Source organism: Henckelia pumila, chromosome 3 (genome assembly GCF_033568475.1).
Source record: "Henckelia pumila isolate YLH828 chromosome 3, ASM3356847v2, whole genome shotgun sequence".
NCBI lineage: Eukaryota > Viridiplantae > Streptophyta > Magnoliopsida > Lamiales > Gesneriaceae > Henckelia > Henckelia pumila.
The window spans coordinates 172,217,002-172,233,895 of NC_133122.1; the positions used below are offsets into that span (position 1 = coordinate 172,217,002).

Consider the following 16,894-nt stretch of genomic DNA (forward strand, 5'->3'; position numbering starts at 1 on the left):
TACTGGGTAATTCCCTTTGTCGGTTTTCAAATGTCTAGAAGCATAGACAATTACATGCCCATTCTGTGTTAACACAAAGCCCAATCCCTAAAGAGATGCATCTGTATACACTACAAAGCCTCCGGATCCAGATGGTAAGGCCAGAACAGGTGCAGTAGTCAATCGACTTCTCAACTCGTCAAATATCTGCTAACACTCGCTTGTCCATACATAAGGAGCATCTTTCCTAGTCATCTGTGTCAGTGGTCTATCAATTCGTGAGAAATTCTCGATGAATCACCGATAATAGCCTGCTAAACCCAAAAAGCTACGGATCTCTGAAGCTGTCGTCGGACGCGACCAATTCAAAATAGCTTCAGTCTTACTCGGGTCAACTGATACCCCTTCCCGAGAGATAAAATGACCAAGGAATGCCACTCGATCATTCCAAAACTCACACTTACTAAACTTGGCTTATAACTGCTTCTCGCAGAGAATATGCAGTACAAACATAAACCAGAATGTCATCAATGCATGAAAACTACGACAAACTTGTCTAGGTAATCGCGGAACACTCGGTTCATCAAATCCATGAACACCGCAGGTGCATTGGTCAACCCAAAAGGCATCACTAAAAACTTATAGTGACCATAACGGGTACGAAACGCTGTCTTTGAGATATCTGCATCTCAAACACGCAATTGATGATAACCTAACCCCACATCAATCTTGGAGTACACACAGGTGCCCTGAAGTTGGTCAAACAAATCATCAATCCATGGCACATGATACTTGTTCTTAACCATCGCTCAGTTCAACTGTCTGTAATCGATACAGAGATGCATAGAACCATGTTTCTTCTTAACAAAGAGAACTGGCACTCCCCAAGGTGAAACTCTTGGTCGGATATATCTCTTATCCAACAAATCCTTCAACTGCTGCTGCAATTCCCTCATCTCTGCTGGTGCTATATGATAAGGAGCATGAGAAATCGGTGTCGTCCCTGGTACAAGCTCAATCCCAAACTCAACTTTTCTAACTAGATAAAAACCTGGAATCTAACCCGGAAAAACTTCTGGATACTCGCAAACCATTGGTAACTCCTCTATAGTCCTGCTAACTGTGGATCTATTAATTTCATAGATAAGGTAGCCTTTCTTACCCACTTCTAAAGCCTGACAAGCCCTCAGAGCTGAAACCAGAGGCATAAGGGGTCGCACTTCCTCACCATAGAAATACCAACTTTCATCCTTAACCGGACGAAACTGAACAATCTTTTGATAACAATCCACTGTAGCTCTATAAGAGGTCAAAACATCAATACCCAAGATACAATCATAGTCCTCCATTGCTAGAATTATAAGATTTGCTAACTCAGAGCCCTCGAACTCTAAAGTACAACCCAAGACTAAACGCTTGGCCAAAGTTGAATGCCTAGTTGGGGTAGATACTGACAGTACTACGTCTAGAGATGTGTACGAAAATATATGTCTCTTAACAAAACGTGCTGAAACGTATGAATGTGATGCACCCGTATCTATAAGAATCAAATCAGGAATTCCACACAAAAGAAATGTACCTGCGATAACCTCTTTGTTCTCCTTCTGAACCTGATCCTAGCTTAGCACAAAAACTTGTCCTGGAATTCGCGGTCTCTATTTGGTGCTCCCAATGGTCTGTCCTGACGGCCTCTGTTGTACTAAAGCCTGAGAACCCGATCCAGATGATGATCCTCCAACATTTTATGGGCAATCCCTCTTCATGTAACCCATCTGGTACAAAGAAAACAAGCACCACTAGATCCATGACAACGGTCTGTGGTATGATGTCCTCCACACTTCTCACACTGACTTTTATTCTTCCCAAAGTTGAATACACCTCCTCCAGATCCCGATCCTGATCCTGATCCTGAAGAAGAATACGCACCAGGTTTCTTGAAATACTGGGCTTTAGGCCCCAAAGAGTTAACTGATTGAAAGGAAGAAGAAGAGAAGTTCCGGTTCCTCTTGAGAGTGTTCTCCTCTTGGCGACAACGGTTCACCAACACTTTGTAAGACGTTGGATCGTCATTGATAGCTACTTGCGCATAAATCTTAGGGTTAAGGCCTTGCAAAAATAGATCATACTTGGCTTCAGAGTTGTTGGCAATATACGGACAGTATGGTAGCAGCTCAAAGAACTTTTGTTGGCACTCATCCATAGACATGCTGCCCTGTTTCAAATTCATTAGCTCATTCATTTTTTTCCTGTCAGAGTGTTGCAGGGAAGTACAGCTCTCAGAATGTTGCACAGAATTCCTCCCATGTAGCTGCACCTCGCTCGGATATAAAAGGTGCGGAAGTAGATCTCCACCACTTGCGAGCGCTTCCTTGTAGAAGGAATTTGACAGCTTGCATATTTTTCTCTTCGGTACAACGGTACACCTCGAAGCAGTTCTCCATCCCTTCCAGCCAATTCTCGGCAAATTCTGGAGTTTCACCACCCTCCAATGGCTTAGGAGCCATTTGTACAAACCTACGCAAATCAAATTTGTGCCTGTCATCCCTATGGCGATGGTGTCTCCATGGTGGCTCTCGCTCCTCGTCATCTCCCCAACGAGAACCTACACTCTCGTGACTCGCATCTCCACATCCAGCCATCTGATAAAAGTAATCGAATAAAACCTCAAGAATGTTTATCTTGATCTCAAATTCAATGCATGCTCTGATACCAATAAATGTAGTGACCAGACTCGGAATCACTAATTAACCAAAACTTAAAGAATGTAAATCAACTTAAAAGAAAAAATCAGAAAATTCAGCGGAAACTTAATTAAAACAACTAAAGCCTACCGACAGAATACAACCGGTCCAAACAAGTACCATAATAACCAATACTGTTATACAATCCCATCAAAGGCAAAGATAAAATCCCAAATAAAATAGAATCCTGGTACGGTACAAATCCACCCTACTGTAGCTCAACGACCACTACCACCGGGTCTGTCCAACCTGAGTCTTGCCCCATGGAATGGGGTGTCCAGAACAAAAACCTAGGACGTGATCATAAAAAGCTCAGTACGAAAGAATGAGTATACAAGTTCTATGAATGCTAATGCAAGTGAAGGGTATCGAAAACCTATCATCGATAGAATATTGCTCGGTCAAAGGCGTCAAGGCATGTATCACGCTGGGCCGTTGCATCAGGAGGTGGATCCCATACCATAAAATTGTGGACTATCCGGATCCAAAACCATGGAATCTATCCACAAAATAATCATGGGTCTGAGCAACCCCTCTACTGGTAGTATCAATGAAATACAGGATCAACGTGCCAATGCATGCAGCATAATATCCATGACATAATAAATTCACATATAATCAATGCCACATAAAACATGCAATCATAGAAAATGCATACTCAACCAGAGTATCTCGGATAGTACGTCCGTACCTCAAAGTAAGCAACCTAGCGATACAAGTTCTCTAGTCCAAGCTTATAAGCAGACAATCATTGTATCACTATTTATCCTCTAAAAGCCTTAACTATACTAACAGGTACTCACTTATACTAGTCTGAGTTTAGTAGTATACCTTCGTCCGTCGTTAGCCCACTGATGAAGATAGTCCCAAAACTCGAGCACAACTTCGCTACAACTCCAGCAGCGCTCTGTATCCTCTTGGCTCTCGAGAAGAATGCCTAAAAAACTCTAAAATTGAGCTAAAAAGTAGAGGGAAGAGAGGGGAATTGGCAACTGAAAATGAGCTCTCAGCCCCCTATTAATAGACCTCGTTCGAAACTTTTGAACTCACAATCGGAAATTTTGATCCCACTTCGGAGCTTCCGATTGTGCTTCCGATCGATCTCCACCAACCACGTGTCTTCGATTTGACCACTCGGCTGCCGATAGTAGTTTGAAACTATCGATCCTAGTTTGGAGCTTCCGAACTCCTTCTTGTCCAATCAACCAGTCAAAGCCCATGCCTTGTCCGACTATCACACGATCGGAACTACCAATCTCACGTTCGGAGCTTCCGAACTGCTCGTAGCTTCCGATCAGCAATGGTAGCTTCCAAACACGTTCGGAAGTTCCGATCTGTCCCAAATATTTAAAGCCTTAGAAACCATTTTTAATAGTTTTGAATCCGATTATCAATTCCTTAAGCTCAAATTAGTATCAATTAATCATGTTTAAGAAATATATTAGCTCAATTAAGAATCGAGCTACTACAAGGGCGGACTAAGTTTTGAGATGCATAGGTTCCTTCAGATGGTGCCAAAACCTTTGGCAGGAGGAGAGAATCCGTAGGTTTTGGAAAATTGGTTGGAGCGGATGGAAGGTTGCTTCCGTGCTTTTTACTTCTCCGAGGAGCAGAATATGGAGACAACCAATTTTCTGTTGGAGGGTAGTGCCCACAAGTGTTGGAGATCCACGTCCTCACAGTTGATCCAGGATCAAGGACTTGTTCTGTTGGCTAATTTCCGTTGGGCATTCATGAAGTTTCACTTTCCTCCAGACCTCCGTCAAGAAAATTGTAGCTACCCAAATCGGATCCACTACCTAATCAAAGTTGGAGCATAATTAAGCATGCAAATAAAATAGATCAAATGATTCGCTGTGGAAGACTTAAATAATTACTGTTTGGCGAAATACAACCGACTAAATAAATTCGATATACAACCCAATTGAATAAATAATCATAAAGACAAGTAAAACCTACAACTAATCTTGTTGCCTTCTCAGGTCGCTGGTCTCTCCAATCTGTTGGGCGCACTACCTGCACCTGCACTTGCCCCTGCCCCGTCGAATGGGGTATCCAAACATGCAGAAAATACTGGACGTGAGTGACTACGCTCAATACAAAAGCACGGGTAAACATACAAACATGATGCATGCAAATGAATATGACTGGGTATCCATATCTGGGATAACTGTATACAAAATGCTCAGACTGACGCCTAGGATATTAGTAGTACCAATCGGGGAATCAAACCACTGGGTACTTCCTTCATTCCTACAAGACGTGGACCGTGTCCCCCAGATGCCAATGCCGGCCTACCTGTCGGTCGCGGGGCACTCGACATCAACCGTCCGAACAGGGCTGAGCGACCCTACATGACTCATCTCAAAAGATGTACAGGCACAATATGATATACACATGCCTCATAATAACCCATGCAATAACATGCAAAACATGACACATAAATGCAACACATAAGCATGCATACCCGTTGGCAATCTCAGTCAATACTTACGTACCTTACTATAGGTAGTCCTAGCAGCCCCACTCTAGGTTCCAAGCCTATCATCAGCTCTATAATGCAAATTACTCCTACATTATTAATTAAGATCTAAAAGCCTTAAATAAGCTATTGCATACTCCTAAATAATTTAAGGAGACCATAGCTACACCTGCGTCCATCGTCAGCCCGCTGATGGAGACTGCCTTAAAACTTAGGCGCATCTCCGCTACGACGCCGGGATCGCTCCGCTACTTTTCGATTCCCAATAGGATGCCTAGAAATCCCTAGATCTGACTAGAAAGGCTAAGAAACGAGAGAGAGAAGAGAGGAATGAGTGAGTTGGAATGAGCCTTGGATCCCATATTTATAGACAGCGATCGGACCATCCGATCATACCATCGGAGCGTACGATCTCCATTGGACAGTCCGATCTCCGCCACATGTCCATCCAATCTCATGAAACCACACACCTGTCCTGACGTATGATCGGAGCATCCAATCCTGACCTCCGGACCATCCTATGTTACCTTGCATGCGTAAGCAGTGACGTCAACATGCCGAAATCATGGATGAAGTCAGCCCTAGCAGAACGGAGCGTCCGATCTTGTAAATGGACCTTTCAATCTTGCTTTGGCTCGAAACCCTACCAGCCTATATTCGAGCATTCTAGATCCATTTCCGAACTCCGTTAATCCATCTTGAATTTTCTTAATCATGTTTTACTTAATCTAAACATGATCACTTGATTAATTTCTATTAATCAATAATTTCGGATACAGGTTACTACACAAATTCTATGGAGTTGCTCAATCTAAAGCAGGGATCCATGTCGATCGACGAGTATCATAAGAAGTTCCTCGAACTCTTACCATTTTCCCACACCTTGGTGCCAGTTCTGAGGCAAAGTAAGATCACTTCCTGTAGGGTTTGAATCAGAGATCTACGACCAAGTCACTGTCTGTGATGACCCCATTTTGTATGAGTGTTTAGTGAACCGGTGCTGATAGGCAGAGAACAGTTTTATCCGCATGAATTTGTTTTAGTCTTCTCGTCCTGCCAGTTCTCTTGGGCCTCGTGCACAGTCATTCAAGAATCAGGCCTCTACGTCTTCTGCCTCTGGCTTTGATGGTGTGTTCCAATTTGGGAAGAATAATAGGTAAGACCTTTGTGAGCACTGTGGGAGGAAGCACCCATCCGATTAGCATCGCCGAGTATCTAGAGCTTGTTTCTTAGGCGGTGAGATGGGTCATATGAAGAAAGATTGTCCATGCCGGGGAGGGTCGGGTAGTGGTTCCGGTTTTTAGGAGTTAGGATACCATTTAGTATCACCCTCAGACTGCATCGCATGGTCCATATACTTTGTTCCCACAAGTTCATGGTCAAGTCTTTGCACTCACTCAGGACCAAGCCAACTCCAAGAGTAAGCGCATGATTGTAGTTACTTTTATCTTATGTGGTATAACTACTTTTGTATTGATTGACACTGATGCATCCCATTCGTTCATTTCTGCATGATTTTTCAAGAGGTATAAGTTTCCATACATTTCCTTAGACTTCTTCTTAGCTACATCGACCCCGATGAGACAGGAAGTTTTATCTAAGCATCTAGTGGTAGGTTGTACCTTGGAGTTTGAGGGTTATCAGTTTTGTGCCAACCTGATGGTTTTAGCGATATATGATTTTGACTGCATCATCGGGATTGAACTTATGACTACCTATCGAGCCACAGTTACCAAAGTTTTGTCCAGTTTCTTCCCGAGGATGGGGATACTTGGTTTTTATACGGTGAGGGAGAGCGACCCCCGATTCCGATTGTATCTTTTCTGAAAACCTGTCGTGCTTTAGAGTCTGGCAGGGAAGGCCACTTATCTATGTCGTGGATTCCTCCGCAAATAGTTTGGATATTCAGGATATACCAGTAGTCCAAGAGTTTTCGGATGTATTTCTTGTTGATATTCAAGGGTTACCTCATGTACGTGAGGTAGAGTTTGGTATTGAGCTGATGCTAGGGACATCACCGATATCTCGAGCGCTTTATCCTCTGGCACCGTCAGAGGTGAGAGAGTTGAAGCGGAAGTTGCAGTATATACTAGAAAAGGGTTATATTCGGCCGACTGTTTCACCTTGGGAAGCCCTTGTTTTGTTTGTCAAGAAGAATGATGGTTCGATGCGCCTTTTCATTGATTACAGACAACTGAAACAACAGTTAAGAACAAGTATCCTCTGTCACGCATAGATGACTTGTTTGACCAGCTTCAGAGGTCCTCCATTTACTCCAAATATGATCTAAGGTTTTGGTATCATCAGTTGAGGGTTCGAGATGAGAATATCCCAAAGACAGCTTTTCTTACGAGGTATGGTCTTGCGAGTTTTTAGTGATGATTTTTGTTCTGAAAACGAACCTGTTTTCTTTCATGGATTTGATGAATATGATTTTATGATATTATATGGATAAGTTTGTGTTGGTGTTCATCGAAGACATGTTGATTTACTGGCATGGTATCGACGAGCGCGTCTATTACCTGAGGACAATTCTGTATATTTTGCGAGAGAATCAGTTGTACGCCAAACTCAGCAAGTGTGAGTTTTGGATTGACCGAGTTGTCTTCCTTGGTCACGTGATCTCAAAGGATGGATTTTCAATTGATCCTAATAAGACGGAGGCAATTTTGAATTGGTCACGACCAACGATGGCTTCAGATATCCACAGTTTCTTGGGTCTGGCAGGTTTACTATCGTTGTTTTATTGAGAAATTATCGCAGATAGCTAAACTGTTGACTCAGTTGACGAAGAAAGATGCTCCTCTCGTCTGGTCTGTAGAGTGTGAAGAAAGTTTCCACGAGTTGCGATGAAGCTTGATGACAACCCCTGTTTTAGCATTACCTTTTGGATCTGGTGGCTATATAGTTTATACTGATGCATCTCTTCAGGGATTGGGTTGCATTCTAACTCAGAATGGGCACCTAATCGCCTATGCATCCAAATAGCTAAAGACTCACGAGGAGAATTACCTTGTACATGATTTAGAGTTGGTAGTGATTTTCTTCGCTCTGAAGATTTAGAGACATTACTTGTACGGCGGCAGGTTTGAGATTTATTCGGATCACAAGAGTTTTAATTACTTATTCACAAAGGCAGAGTTGAATATGAGACAACGTCGATGGATGGATCTGCTGAAGGATTACGAATCTAAGATGAAGTACCATCCAGGTTCTTCGAACCCAGCCGATGATGCACTTTTTCATAAACTATATGTGAGTTCCCTTCATACCATTACATTTTCTAGCGTGGAACAAGAGTGTTGTTCCTTGGCATTTATTTTCTGTCATAAGAAGGAACATCAGGGGATTTGATTCTTTTCCGTGCTTGTGGAACCGGAATTGTATTTGAGGATCACAGAAGCCCAGTATTCGGATCCGAAGACTCAAAAGTTCGCCCGTTTGGGTTAAGCCAATAGCACTTCAAGTTTTCATCTTTAGGAAGATGGTTTTTTGTGTCTATCTGGACCAGTGGTAGTCCCTAAAGATCCTTCTTTGTAAGACGAGATCTTGTCTCAAGCTCACCATAGCAGAATTTTTGTGCACTGAGACAGCATGAAGATGTACAAAGATCTGCGTACGAGATTCTGGTGGAAGGGTCTAAAGCGCAGTGTTTACCAGTTTGTGCCAAGGTACCTTGTGTGTCTGTAGGTCAAGGCAGAGTACAAACAACATAGAGGGTTGCTTCTGAGTTTAGAGATTTTTGAGTGGAAGTGGGAGCATGTGACGATGCATTTTTTCACCCACTTGCCATTGTCTTCAAGGAACAGTGATGCGATTTGGGTTGAAGTAGATCGATTGTCTAAGACTGGATATTTCTTTTCGTATAACCGAGATTTAACTTTCGATCATATGACACAGTTATACATTCAAGAGATTGTTAGAATCCATTGGATTTCGTTAAACATTGTCAGTGATAGAGATCCGAGGTATACTTCCAGGTTTGGGATATCTTCCAACATGCTTTGGGTACCTCTTTGAGTCTGAGTACTGCTTATCATCCGGAGACTGACAGTCAGTCAGAGAGGACGATTCGCACTCTTTAGGACATGATCAGAGCTTTTTTGATTGATTTTGGGCTAGCATGGCAAGACCATTTTCCCTTAGTGGAGTTTGCGTATAATAACAGCTACCATCGCAGAATCGGCAAGGCAACTTTTGAGGCTTTGTATGGACGCAGTTTTCGTACACCTCTGTTTTGGGACGAGGTTGGTGTTTGAACATACTTGGTTTTGTTATTGGCAAAACTAAGCTAAATTTAGAGTTCAACTTCTTTTACCTACGAGATAAACATAAGACATAAACTATATGAGTTTTCGAGCTGAACTGAAGATATAATCTAAGTTGACTATTGACCTAAGATCAACCGAAGAAATGAGGTAAACTATATTTAGTTTAGAAAGCTAAACTGAATCAGTTTCACATATGCTAAACTGAATCAGTTCCTCAGAACCAAACTGCTTCAAAGACAAACTGAAGCTGAACGATTGCTAGACTGAACCATCCAAATAGATTGCCTCAACTCAACTCTCGTGGATAGACTTTTTCGTACACATCCAACATCGCAGAAACCAGATCACAACAGTGTACGATAACTTCAGAGAATGTATGAGGAAAAAACAAGTTAACGACATTAATTTGAATTTGAAAGATTCGTTGTCTGTCAAGTATAAATACATATCAAAAGGCGCTTAAAAATCATCTGACTCATAAAGAATTCTCTCACATACACTCAAGTTATTGAGAGATAAACTAAACTTCTTCAGTTTACCCACACACTCAGTCGAGGAAGCTATAGGAAGCATTTCAAAGCTTACATTCAAGAGTCGAAGAACTCATGCACACGCTTCAAGCATATCAGATCAAGTTAGGATCACCTTGTGCAAAGTGTAGAGTTGTAACACAAGTATTAGTGTAATTATATCAATTGATATCAGTTGAGGTGCTGCAAATCTCGTTGTAACAAGAATCAGTCGAGGGCTGAGTTCTTGAGTCTAGGAGTTTTGGGACATAAGATTGTGTGTAAGTCCAAGTTTTAGAGTGGGCTGTTGCATAGTGTTATAATAGTCAAAGTCTTCTAGAGTGAATCCTTCCGAGGTGGAAGAATGGATGACGTATGAGTATTGAAATCTCCGAACATCCAAAAACAAACACTTGCGCATATTACTTTCAGTCGATCACTCTCATCCACTCACCAATCCATTTGATCATAGTTCTAAACTGTTAGTTGGCATCATTCCGCACATATTATTTGTTTACCAATTAACATCGATACGTGAGAAGGAATAATTTCAGTTGACCAACCTCAACTAAACTCAATCTTGAAGATTAAGTGGTTAACTGCTAACAGTGCCAATCAGTTTACCAAATCGATTCTCTATATAGTGACATCAAAGCAGTTTATTCAAACCCAAATTGATCCTAACAGTTGGTGAGCATCAGGTTGAGGGACCAGAGTTAGTCCTGCAGATCGCCAATAAAGTATATTTGATCAAGCAGAGAGTCAGAGCTGCTAAGGATCGGCAGGCTAGCTATGCAAACACACAACGCAGACCTCTACAGTTTCAGTGCGGAGAGAATATTTTTTTGAACGTTTCACCTTTTTGGTAGATGGAGAGGTTTGGGCTGAAGGGAAAGTAATCACCGAGGTTCATCAGACTGTTTGAGATTCTCGAGAAGGTTGAGGATGTAGCTTGCCATTTGGTTTTGCCAACATATCTTTCCAGCATTCACGATGTGTTCCACATATGTCTGTTACGACAGTATATAGCTGATGAGTCATATTTTTTGCACCCGACTGAGGTTTAGCTAGAGCAGGATCTGTCATACGTGGAGAGGCCACTCAAAATCTTTGGCAGGAAAGAGAAAGTTCTACGAAACAAGCAGATACCATTAATCATGGTGCAGTGGCAGTGTAGAGGCACCGAGGACGCGACTTGGGAGTTATAAAGTTGTATGCGTTAAGAACATCTCGAGTTGTTTTGAATATTGTTTATATTTTGATTCAGTACTTGTATCTTGTAAAATGCTCAGATGTAATAAAGAACATTTAATTGCGTTGATTATTTGTAAGGTCCAAAAATTCCACTAGCTCACTCATGAAGATTTTAAATGATTTTAATGGTTTTATGCAATTTAAATATGATGTATAAAGTTATGTTTAAAATTATGTGATGTAATGTTTATGCCTGTGATATTTTAATGTTTTACAAGTTGTTTAATGCTTTCAGGCTGGGAATTATTTTGGACTGAGGAACATGATTAACTTATGGACGAGGTTGTAGAAAATGTTTTTACGAGTATTTTGAGTATAATATTATTATGATTTTATGATATTGATCAAGAAGAGGAAATTTTAATAGTCTGGGTTGAGGCGTGTTGGACTGACTATGTTTGATGTAGTCTTCCTAACCACTGCCCTTATCATTTTCCCCACCCCATTAATTATTCACCCACCATGTCTCCTCCATAACTCCTTTTCCCCTCCCCTTCACGTATTCTTCCCCATCCTTCATCTCCTTCTTTCCAAAATTGGTGAAAGACTTGGTGAAGGGATTTTTGAGCATCCTCGTTCAAGTCTTGCAAGGTTATCTCAGTACCAAAGTTTGGATTACACCCAAATCTATGACTAAGGAAAGTACAAATTTTAAATTTTTTGAAACCATCATTCAAGTTATTACGTATTTTTATAAAAAAGATATTGATCAAGATGTATATTATGATGTATGCTTAGATCTTTAAGAGTTTGGAAAAGCATGTGTTTTCATGAGATAGCTCGATGAAGCTTGAGTTGTTCTTGAAGTTTACATGAAATATTTTGATGAAATAATGAAGGAAATTTTTAGATTTTTTATAGATGTATGCTTGAGTATGTGTATGTCGTGAAGTGTAAGTCGTTCTATACGGTTTAGAAGTAAGTTTGTGAAATCGAGTCCTAGAGATGTGCAGAATTTTATTTCTGGAAATGGGATTTTGTGTTGTGTTTTTTAAGCTAAAAACTTGATATTTGATGTTGAGAATGATTTTTAATGTGTTGTGGAAGTTTAAGTGTTGATGTTTCAAGTTTAGTTAAAGATTTGAGGTGTTTTTGGTGCAAGGAATTTAAAGGATTAGTTTTTGTGATTTTCAAGTTCCTCCATTAAGTCTTGGGAAAGAAGTAAACTAGTCACAAGGTGTGCCCACGCCTTGTGCAAAAACCTCTTTTGGTTTCACTCTTTCTTACCAAAAAGATTAGAATTTTATTTTCGCAAATGATATTCTAAATTCACTTTTAAGGTGTTTTAAGTATTTTTAAGAGTTCCTATGCAAAAAATTCAAGTTTTAATGTCAAGACGGAAAGAATGACTCACGTGGATCGATTATGATATGTAGTACATGCACATGATTCATTACCTCATGAAAGTTATGTTCACTATGAAAAGCATGCATGAAGTTTTATGAATTTAAAGAGGATGTGCTTATTTCATTTAAGTTAGCATTCATGATAATTTCAAGTACGAAAGATTTTCAAGGCATGACATGACGTTTTGAAGGAATTTGAAGCATGAGTGAGTTGTGAGTTTTTGATGTAAGGTTTATGAAATGGTGAAGTGTATAAGTAAGAAAGTTTTGAAGTTTTTATGGCTTGTGGTGAAGTTACAACTAAATTATACGGGAGTGTGGATATCAGCCTTCGGGTCGGGGTGCCCCTCCAAATTATACGGGAGTGTGGATGTCGGCCTTCAGGTCAGGGTGCCCCTCCAAATTATACAGGATTGTGGATCGATGCCTTTGGGTTGGGGTGCCCCTCTAAACCTGGATCCTTGTATTAGTTTGATCAAACGCCCATATGAAAAGGAAAAAGAAAAGGAAAAGGTAGGAGTTTCTGAACCACAATTCAAAAAGGTATGAAGTTTAGGAAAAGGTTTTGAAGTGTGTATTTTCTAAAGGAGAAAGATTTGAAGTGCGTATTTGTATGCGTATATTTTTATGAGAAGTTTGAAAGGTGTGTGTGATTGGAGAAACGGTTTGACTAGTGTGTGTGAGTATTTTTAATTAAGTTATGAGGAAAAATGGGTGTGTTTTATGATGGATAGATTTTAAAGGAAATTTGATGTTTATGTGTTATTGCATAAGGTTTTTGTTCAAGTTTTTATGTTGAAGCATCATGATTTTATTATGTAAAGGTTATTTATGTTTAATTTTGTTGAGTCTTTAGACTCACTATACATGAATGGTGTATATTATAAAGTTATAAATGTATATGTTGAGGGACAAGACGCGGAGTAGACGGTCCGGCGAGAGGTATATGCACAAGCGCACTGTTAGAAGAAATTCCTTATTTTGTGCATCATTGGAATGTATTTGATGAAAGAAAATAGTTATTTTTATGGTTGTTGAGGAAATGTTTTTATTTGAGGAAACAGATGACTATTTTAAGGGCAAATTATTTTAAACTCCCCACTACCAAACTTCTCTTTAACTTAACTCCCTACCCACTCTTTTCTTTATTTTCACTCCCTAGTGGTCCCCATATTTGAATTAAAATATAATTAAAACTAATCCTTTGTACGTGGCTTTGTTATACCTATCGAACCAGTCCCGGTCATGCAAGACTATTAGTTACGCAAGGTTTCCAGCCGATATACTCCAGATTAGGGTCCAACATGCTTCCGTAAGATGAATTAAATTTAAATACCTATTTGACCATAATGTCGTCGGGTCATACCTGCCAAATTTTACGAAGTGCTCCTCACACTCCAACCACGCAGTCGCAACAGATGGTTTCTGCACAAGCTCCTTCAACGACACCCAGCACAGCCTTAATTCGTTTTCTATCTTAAGGCGTATGGTATATAAATTTAATTATAAAATATGAGCATGAAGAACGAGAGATTTAGGAAATTTATTCAGACATAATATTATTACATAAATCAACTCCTTTGAAGAGGAGTAGACAACTTGTTTAGCTACTCATAGTAGCCTTGTTCTTGAAATACATAAAAGAAAACTTAATACAATAGAAAGAGAAATATTACAACAATTTATTTGTAAGAAAACTGAAGGGAATGATCGATATCTTCAGCTTCCTCAAATGCCTGTATTTATAGTTGTAGTTCCACTCGTTTCACCGAGAAACTTCAGGAAATCTCACAGCTGTCTTGTATTTCTTTATGCCATTATTGATGGCATCTTTTACTAGTGGAGGAGGCAGCTGTCTGGAATTTTTTATGCCATTATTGATGACATCTTTTACTAGTGGAGGAATCACATGCCTGCCACTTTCTTTTGGCTTTATTCTCCTCACATGCCTGCTTTATTGTTGTCGGGGCATCTTTTGATTTTGAAGTAGGCCCCTGTGAAAACGCATCTTCGGTGGTCCTTGTCCACCTTTGCTTGTCTCGGAAAAATCCTTTCGATCCGTTCGGGGTCTAAAGGTTTTTCCAAATTCTGGCTCCTTCTGATTTGGGCATTCTGGGCAGATATTCTCTGACCATCGTCCAATATGAGCCATGTTACAAAATTTTCGGCGAGTTTCTTTACTCCCCGGCAGTTTGCTGTTCCACAAAAGATTTCTCTTCTTTTCGAAGAGTTCTTCCGCAAATGTTGTAGTTTTTCCTGTCATTGTGTTCAACAGGAACGATCCATTCACAGAATTCTGATAAAATTTGAATGGAAACTTGACTTTGTCCATCTCAGTAAGACAGACCCAAATACCCCATGCCCTTCTGGTTGAGATCTCATTTTCTCCGAAAGTGGACACCAAGGGTATTTTTCAGTTTTAAGATCCTTGATAAATTTATGACTGTTTATATCAGGTCTCCTCAGCTTGATGAAATGAAAGGGTTCGTGTGATCCTTTCACTGTTGGTTCTGGAGCTGCACTAAAAAAGTATAACTCAAGCACATCTCCTCTGGACAAATGATCATTATTTGCCCATGTTTCTTGGACTGCTTCCTGGATCCATTTTGGTAACTGTGATATCTCCGGGAAGCTTGGTGACGTTGTATAAATTGAGGCCAAAGCCCCAAATTCATACCAGAGTTTTACATTTTTAGGATTGACATTATTTTTTAGCCAAACCCTTGGATATATTCCTGCAACATCAACCCTGCAAGTGTTCGGGTTGATTTCACTCCTTGTATTCAATTTCTCCCACCTTTTTTGATAAACCTGGAATGGAGAAATAATAGATGAATTAGTATCAATCTTAGATTTGCCCTTGTCAGTATTGGGCCTAAGATTGATCACTTCCTCTTTTACCCCAGAGGCGGAGGGTTGACTTGATGAGTTATCCTCATCAATTGTTGTTTCATCCAGATCATCAAAGGCTGATGATAGATTAGCACTTGTTTCTTGAGTTTTGGATTCCTCAAAATCTTGTTTCACAACCGGTGGTTGTATTTCTTGTTCTTGTAAAACCAATGGCTTTAGCATATCTTGTTTATGAGAAACCAATGGTTTTTCTATAGCCTTCACAATTGGCCCTTGAATAGCAGCCCATAGTTGTGTTTGAGCTTGCATACATCCTGTAATTCGATTAGATACTTTGATCCGATCAGCTTGTTGTAACCTGCCGGCCATTTCAGCATTAATGGCTAACTGGTTGAACTCGTTTTGAAGCAACCCAAGGTGTTCCCTGAGATGCCTCTGCATATTCATGATGGAATTCACGTCACTGCCTTCCATCTCTTGTTAAGAAATCTGCAAGAATATTTTCATTAGATTTAATAATAACAATATCAAAAATATAATTTTGACATAATGCTTGCCATCTTAATAACCTAGCTTTCTCATGTTTAGATTCAATCTTATTTTTTAGGAAAGCTTTTACCTGGGTGTTATCAACCTTCAGAGTGAATTTTTTAGCAAGTAAAAATAATGGACATTTTTCAAAAACCCTTTTAACTGCATAAAATTCCTTCTCGTTGATATGCCATCTAACGGCCTCAGATTCTGAAAAAAGACCGCCACAGTATCTGCATGGTATTTCCCCATCTGGAGTGATCTTGGTAAGGACTGCTGCCCACCAATCGTCGCTGGCATCCGTAAATAATACCAGATCATCTTCATCTACGGGTATAGCCATTTTTGGGAGATTCTTACATATCTCTTTTAACTGGTTTACCCTTTTAGTATGGTCATCGGTCCATATAAACCTAGCATCCTTTTTTAACAAAGGACTGAACACCTTTCTGTACATTGCTAGATTGTTAATGAACATCCCTGCAAAATTAACTACTCCAAGAAAACTCTGGAGTTGTTTTACATCTTTGAGTTTATCTGGAAAATTCTTTACCTTTTCCACAATATGGGGTTGTAGAATTATTCCAGTTTCATCAATCTCAATACCGAGGAATTCAATTTTCCTCGTTACTATGACTGCTTTCTTTTCAGATAAAACCAGTCCTTCTTGTTTACAAATTTTAGAAAAAATCTCTAAGTGTTTAACGTGTTCGTCTATATTTTTTGATGCTATAAGAATATCATCAATATAAACAAACATAAAGTTGAAATAATCTTTAAAAAGGTTATCCATCTTTCTTTGAAATATCTGGGGTGCATTTGCTAATCCCATAGGCATAACTTCCCAAATATAGTGTCCTTGTGGAGTAGAGAAGGCTGTGAATTTCTTACTTCCTTCTTCCATTCGAATCTGGTAAAATCCAGACTT

The 16,894-nt window shown here is 39.9% G+C and overlaps 1 protein-coding gene across 1 annotated transcript; it reads right to left on the reverse strand.

Annotated features, from left to right (window-relative positions):
- Positions 1-788: 788 nt before the first annotated feature.
- On the reverse strand, positions 789-2,618 carry LOC140889959 (uncharacterized). The gene is made up of 5 exons (XM_073297705.1): positions 2,335-2,618; positions 1,831-2,225; positions 1,569-1,751; positions 1,142-1,516; positions 789-1,030 (listed from the first exon to the last, which is right to left on the reverse strand). The coding sequence occupies exons 1-5, from the start codon at positions 2,616-2,618 to the stop codon at positions 789-791; spliced, it is 1,479 nt and encodes a 492-aa protein (XP_073153806.1).
- Positions 2,619-16,894: the final 14,276 nt, after the last annotated feature.